This window comes from Bidens hawaiensis, unplaced genomic scaffold (genome assembly GCF_021521415.1).
Source record: "Bidens hawaiensis isolate Kalapana, Puna unplaced genomic scaffold, B.hawaiensis_p1.1 tig00056940_1, whole genome shotgun sequence".
In the NCBI taxonomy this organism is placed as follows: domain Eukaryota; kingdom Viridiplantae; phylum Streptophyta; class Magnoliopsida; order Asterales; family Asteraceae; genus Bidens; species Bidens hawaiensis.
In genome coordinates, this window is record NW_027506375.1 from 1 (window position 1) to 7,562 (window position 7,562).

General features: G+C 34.4%; 1 protein-coding gene across 1 annotated transcript; it reads right to left on the reverse strand.

Annotated features, from left to right (window-relative positions):
- Positions 1 to 3: 3 nt before the first annotated feature.
- Positions 4 to 5,358, reverse strand: LOC143617686 (coatomer subunit beta'-1-like; the record flags this gene model as incomplete). Its single annotated transcript, XM_077090167.1, has 16 exons — positions 5,257 to 5,358; positions 5,110 to 5,130; positions 4,958 to 5,019; positions 4,797 to 4,851; positions 4,111 to 4,147; positions 3,668 to 3,993; positions 3,446 to 3,577; positions 3,214 to 3,362; positions 2,863 to 2,931; positions 2,414 to 2,564; positions 1,752 to 1,817; positions 1,659 to 1,667; positions 1,343 to 1,522; positions 1,109 to 1,249; positions 948 to 1,022; positions 4 to 174 (listed from the first exon to the last, which is right to left on the reverse strand). Coding segments are annotated over exons 1-16 (1,647 nt in total), but the record flags the coding sequence as incomplete, so codon positions are not given.
- Positions 5,359 to 7,562: the final 2,204 nt, after the last annotated feature.

A 7,562-nucleotide genomic window follows, 5' to 3' on the forward strand; every position in this document is an offset into this window, starting at 1 on the left:
ACCACCCACACAATAGTTAAGCCTCCATGAAGAATTATTGTAAATAAAACAGTCCCCAACCCATAATCCAGTTCTAACTCTTTCGCTAACTTCATAAAGAAGCTCAAACGAATCGTCAACACCTTCCTCGTCTACAGTTTTTCCACTATCCAGATGTGCAGACACTACATCACGCTGCAAAACAATTAAATTTATTATATTAAATTATTAATCAAAATTTTCATGTGGAAATGTGTACGAAAGAAGGATAATGTTATACATAGGCCGCCCAAGCATTGAATTACAACTTTGTCACATCTAAAGTTTGTACAATGACAAAACACCATGGAATCTACTCAAGAATGTTCTGAAAATCCATCTATAGTTGATTCTTTTAAGTAGATTTATGGGCACCTTTACCATTTTACAACTTTATAAGTGACAAGCTTCAAAGTTGGAGATACGTTGTTATTTTACATTTTCCTGCCAGTTTTTGTTGAAATTTGGCATAAACAAAACCAAACTGCTACTTGAGTGGCCATTAAAGTTGTATTGTTTGAGTGGCCTTGGTGAAAATTCTGAAAATTTGAGTGGCATATGTATTCATTACCGGATACACCAACAAAAGCTCAGAAACCGAATTGGTTTGAAACCAGTACTTTTTGAAACCAGTTTGGAGCTGATAGAAACCATAGGTTCAGGACGGGTTTATGATCCTCTCCATTGAAGCTGGTTCCAAACTGGTTAAACTGAACTGAACCAGGCGAAAAGTGGGCAAAAACCAACCAAAATTACTAAAAACCGATTTAAAACTCAAACCGATGTTAACTTTTTTTTTCAAACCGAACTGGTTCAAACCAGAACCGATTTAGAGTTTGGGACCGATTTTTACACCACTATAATACCCCCAAAACAAAATAAGCTGATGTGGCAAAAGTTCGAAGAATGAATGTAGATAAGAATCTTACATTGTACTTTAGTATGTAGAATGATGAATCACTAGCAATTGCCACCAGATCACCACTATCAGCCCAGTAAAGATTCTGAACAAACGAACGAAAATCAAGGCGTGGATCATTAACTGAAGCTGACATAACATGAAAAATGAAGACAGATAGGTATTGCTTACTTTAACATTAACATCAATCCGTTGAATCAATCTACACTCAGCCCAGTCATAAAAACATATAAAATCATTTGAACACATAGCCAGTAAAGTTCCTCCAAATATCCGTTCTGCTGAAAATGTTGGCCGGATACTCTTCTTTTCCTGATTAACAAAAGAGTTCAAGACATAAATCTTAATCCAGATTAGCAAAACACAATTAATGGTCTAACCATGAAATACGGAAACTGTACATACCTGAAAAGATTTGTTGAAAATCTTAATCTTGGACGTACTTTCCCTAGCAGCATATTCACCATCAGTTGACCAAACAATCTCCAATGCAGAGCCAAAGGATCTATTTCTCCATGCCAAAGCTGTATATATGATGTATTCACCATCACCACACACAACCACAAACCTCCCATGAGGGTTGTGCTTCAAGCTATGCAAAAAAAAAACACAAATAAGAAAGTCGGACGGTTAAAAACTAGTCAAAACCAAGTCACATGTCCAAACTTAAGTGCCAACTTTTTGTGTTTTTAAGGTTTCCAAAAATTTGAAAACTAAACACCCTCATGGACTCATATCACCCTCATATGCGGCCTTTTAGAGTCCATTATATTTTCAGCTTTTTAAAGTAGAAAACAAAACAAGCACAACTCACTTGAGGGTAAAGATCAAATGTTCCCAGCTCTTTAACTGCTAAAGGTAGTCTCTCTCCATCAGAAACCTTAAAAAAATAAAAGAAAATTAGAAAAAATGTACAGTGACCACCTGGCAGAAACAGGGGAAAGAATAAACAGGGGAAAGAATAAACAGAACTGCATGTTTTAGGAATAATGTATTCATAGGCCACCCAAGTATTCAAAAGTCTATATCAAAACCATCAGCTATTTAGGTCACCCAGCAAAAAAACTTTCCGAATAACTGTAACATGACAAAACACCCTTCATTTTTAAGCATCTGTCACATCCAAAATAAGAGAAGTATAAATGACAAAAATGCCCCTGAATCTATTCAAAAGTCAACCCCATATGACTTTTAGAACATACTTGAGTAGACTGAACGGATTTTTGTCATTTTACAACTCTAGAAGTGTCAATTTTAAAGTTAGGGGCATTTTCTCATTTTACAACCTTATGGCAAGTTTGTTGCCGCGATCGGCATATATGAAACCAAGACAATACTTGGGTGGCATCTAAAACTGTTTTAGTATATGGGTGGCCAGTTGACTTTAGTGAAAATTTACAAGTATTGAAAGTATATATGCATTATTCCTTTATTTTATTTCATCTTCAACAGGACAAGAGGCATCCGAGCCCAAACCTCATAATCAGCCCCCACGCTCTTAATGTTAACGGTCTGAATTTCATTATGTTTAGCCCATATAATTTTTCCACTATTGTCCAGGCTAGCTATAGGCTCTTCTCGTCCAATTTTTACCATTATCAGCCCCTCATCATATCCAATAGCAATCCTGTAAGAAGAAATTATGAACTGCATAAGTATTGAACCAGATAAGTGAAGAAGCATCAAGAATATTCTGAGTATAACGTAAAGCATCATCAGCAATATTGTAATATACTTAGATCTCCAGGAAAATCTCTTGCTCCAAGCATTTCATTTAACAGAAGTCAATAATATCATATGAACATTGAAGGAACCTAGAAGAATCTTGAAACATGCAATGACAAGTCTAGCTGTATCGAATGCAAAAAAAACAAAAGAGTGCTAAAACTTGAGTTGTATAGCTATTAGCTACAAAACAAACTTACCGACGTGAACCTTTCATATACGCAACAGACCAAACTCTTTCAAGTCCATAGTTCAAGGTGTTCTCAAGTCTGCAAAAAATAGAACAGACTGAGGAAACTTGAAAAATAAAAAGTGCATAAACTCGAAAAAGATTAAAAGCTCGCAATTCTTTTGAAATTATGACTTTTTAATGGCTTTGAGTAATACGCAATCACAAATTACAGAGTTAATAATATGTTCTACCTTTAAATGCAATACAAACTAGAACTAAACCACCATCCTCAAACTGAATGGAAATAATCACAATACTCTCTGAAGCAATATAAATAAAACTTCAGTTTTTTTAATTCAATGTCATACACATGATGTACCTGTAAGTGGTTGAATGCCATATACGTACAGTACCGTCCTCAGAACCTGTAAGTATTATTGGAAGATCGGGATGGAAGCATGCAGCAGAAACATTATGTGTATGACCTTCTAAAGTCTGGACGCAAGCTTTAGTTTGATAATCCCATACCTGTTTTAATTTGTTTATAACATAAGATACATGTTAAAGAAATCTTCAAATATAACAGGTGGAAAAAGTGAAAGGCCACAAACCTTAGCAGTGTGATCATCAGATCCAGTAATAAGATAAGGTTTATCGCCTCCTGTAAAGTATTCTACACAATTCACTCCTTTGAGATGGGCATCCAGTGTGAAGTTAGGATCAGGTGAACCAAGATTCCATATCTATATATGAAAGATAATGATGCATAAACCAATCTTGTAGAATTTCAGCGAATCAAACACACTGTAAGTGATTCAGAATTGTAATATTACCTTTACAGTGCGATCAAGTGATACACTTGCAAAAGTGTTGGTGTCTTTAGGATTAAATGTCACTTGCATGACATAATGAGAATGACCCTCAAAAATCTGAGTGCAGTACCAGCTTTTCTCCCAGTCCCAAAGTTTTATAAGCATGTCATCAGATGATGACAATATATATGGCAGTGTGGGATGAACCGACACACACCGGATGTAATCAGTATGTGCCTCGTATACTTTGACTTTGTCCATTGTATTATAGTTGTATACTCGGATAAACATATCATCTGCTCCAGTAACAACCCACTGCTTGCGTGCTATAAACTTTGCGGATCTGACTGCAAAGAAATTGTGTAAGCATCAGAAACAAAATGTTTTTTTTTTCCCATCAGGCTATAACACCATGCATGATAAATTGAAAATACGTAAGAAAATTTTAAACTCTGATAACATACCTGGTAGCTCAGTAACCTCAAAGGATTTTACCATAACCTGCAAAAAAAAATTACAAGGCATATGTCAATGATTGTTTAAAATTTTATCATAATAACATACAGGTTACCTGCAAACGTTAAAAAGAGAGTTTTAATTTATGTAGGTGTGCTTAGTGAGCCTCGAGCCTAGACACATCTGAGGTGTGCTTTTTAAAACCAAGATTTTGATAGTAACAAATAAGCAGAATTTATCAACCAATGAGCAGGTAAAAAAAAGCACAACGTCTTACCCTTAATATAATGTTTATTTCCTTCTTTAAAACTACTCAATTTAAACTAAATTATCTTATACATCGTATATAGCTGATTGAATTTACTACTTCCTCCCACATATTACTAATGCATCAGTCTAAAAAGACACAACAAAGTATAAACACGTCAAAACTAATATGTTTTATGCAGCTACTTTTTTATCGCAACAATTTGACTGCAATGCCTATAAAAATAACTAACACTAACCTCATTCCCTATATAGCACAACGGAAATAACTCCATCGCATGATTAAACTAGCATTCTACAAGGAAAAATAACCTAATATTAAGTCCCTTTGTGCTGACATCATTGATGCTGCATTAATAAAAATTATGCATCTACTTAAAAGTGTCAACTGTGTCCTATAAATGAATTGGCTAAACTAGTGTCATACCTGGGTCTGGTAATCCCAGACGCAGACCGTCCCGGAATACAAACTTGCTAGAATCCTGTAGAAAACAAAACAACAATTACAACAATTAATACATATATCAAAAACACACCAGTCACCAATATGAATTTAGTTAGAATGAGTAAAGGATATGTCATATGTACCATGGTTCTGTAGGGTGCAGATCCACGGATTTTACTCTTTCTGATCTTTGAGAGAGCTTCCTCTGTTAAAAATAAGCATAATTAGCATCATAACTACATCTTTACCTAATAATAATAATAATGAGTGAATTCAAATTAATAAGCAACAGTACCTTGATCTCGAGTCTGAGAGGCTGGGTCCAATTGAAACGTAAAGCAACAGAAATGAAGTATAATTAGCACAACAGAACAGATCCAATAGTTGGATAACAATGTGATTGCAAATGATAATTAAAAAACCTAGAATCAAGTGAGCTCACCATTGTTATTGCTAGAGACTAAACCCTAAGATTCGATTCGATTGGATTGGATCCGAATCTCCGTCCGTCCGACCGAATTGAGCAATTGATTTTGTAAGTGTGAAGTTATTTAATCGAATCGCGACACACTCCAAAAGAGGTGCGATTGACAAAAGGGTACAAGTAGTAGTGTCTTGTTAACTAAACTGTGGTTGATGACCTATGCAGTCAATCTCGGTGGTATACAGATGGTATCTCGGTTATCGGTCCTCGTGTGAAATATCGGTCAAAATATCGGTCAAAATCTCGGTACCGATAATATCAGCGATATTGACCGATATTTCGCCGATATTCCCGATATTAGTGTTTTAAGTCTTAATTTTCAACTTTTAGTGTTTTATGTTGGTGGTTTGAGTCTTAATCAGTTCCTACTTGCTACAATTGTAAGTGTTTTGCAACTTGCAAAAGGATAATTTGTAAATAGTAGAAGAGTATACTGAATTGTTAGTGTTAAAGTGCTATATATGTAAATTTTGCATGATATTAAAATTACCGATATCCCACCGATATCTCACCGTGATAACCGATATCCGATATTTTTCCGCATTAACTGCTTAGGTTATGACTTCAGATAATTATATACACGGGTTAGAAATAGTTTCAATACTTCTCATTTTGTTTTAGCATCCTTGCCGTAAGTAACCAAATACACTTTGCAACCTCCATTTCCATTTCTTTCAAATTTAAGTCCTCTCCTAACGTCTACAAATTGATACATTTTGAGTCCCTTGATCAGTTGGTCTGTTACCAATTGAAATACGAATTGAATTCACCCCTCGGTCAGTTAAATCACTAGCAAACAATTCAATGGTGGCAAATTCACATAAATACTTTTAATGTTTAAATTTAGCCGACGGACTCAAAGTGTATCAGCTTGTGGACGTCGGCGGTGCACGTGGCTTAAATTTGAAATGAGGGTTGCAAAGTGCATTTGATTGTTGACCATATAGATACAAAAAGTACTTAATTCTTCTTGTAATTTAACATATAAATAATAATATATTATTTTCTAAATTTATTTTTCATTTTTTTTCAAAAAACTATTCGCATTAACAACACGTTCAAAACTTATTTGTCAACACAACATAGATTCTAAGAATTACATAGATTTTGACTTTTGATAATTTTTATTTTGTTAATATTTATAAACCCTGATAAATCATAAATGTGTAGCGCTAGTAATTGTGATATTTAAATGCATATGGTTAGTTGTGTTGAATGTGTCGTGTTATTTGTATTACTGGATTGGTTCATTTGAGTGTGTTAAATGTGGTGTGTCATGTAACCGCTTATTAAAATATGTTCATGTTATTGTTTAAGTAAATGACACATTTACTTAAAATTTGTCGTGCTCGGCGTTGAATGGTCGTGTAACTTAACCCATTTAACAAAGCTCCATAAGTTTGCTAGCGATAAGTAAAACCCTTATTCGATTAACTAAATTATGAAAAAACTAACTTATAATAAACAAGAAACACACTAAAGATCATCCAGATCTTATATATCTGATGAATGTATAGTCTCAATTCCTCTCAAGAGGGGCATAAATCTTGGCAAAATTGTTGAAAATGGATGGCTAGATGTCCTTTAATAAGACATCACATGGTTGATGAGCGTTCAAAATATAACCGATAGATATTGTATGAACCATGATCATGTCACGTGTAAAATGTATCTTAACATGTGTTATGTTCGTTGATGAAATAAAGAGTTATTGACACGATAAGTAACTCTAAATGGTTGCTTCATAAATTAGGTGAGCACTCAGTTGGTAAAAGAAATTCATGAATAATAGATGTCAACCAAAGTAAGTTACCAAATGCGTGTCAAAATACAACACTTTACATATATGTTTGAACAAACAACACTATGCTACTTCGTAAATCTCCAAATAATGAGATTACTAAGGCAATATACCTATTATAGTTAGAAGAGACAACCTAATCAACATTAGAATATGCATATGAAGAAAAATAAAGGAAACATGGAACCACCAAACCATCAGTAGAGGTGCCACATAAATAGCACAAGTGTTTACATGTTTTGAGGTACTTGCTAAATGCTAACAACGTGTGCCATCTCATTCTCATGTTCATCAACCTCAAAGGTTAAGTTAAAACATTGGCTTTTACTTATTACGTGGGCCTGAAATAGCTACAAAGATGTTAAAGTGGAAGGGCCAAAGGGGAATAGCTTATTGTTAGATGGGCTTGAATTTGGTCAGAAAGGAAAGATCATGATTCATGAATTTGGGGACATGAGGAAAA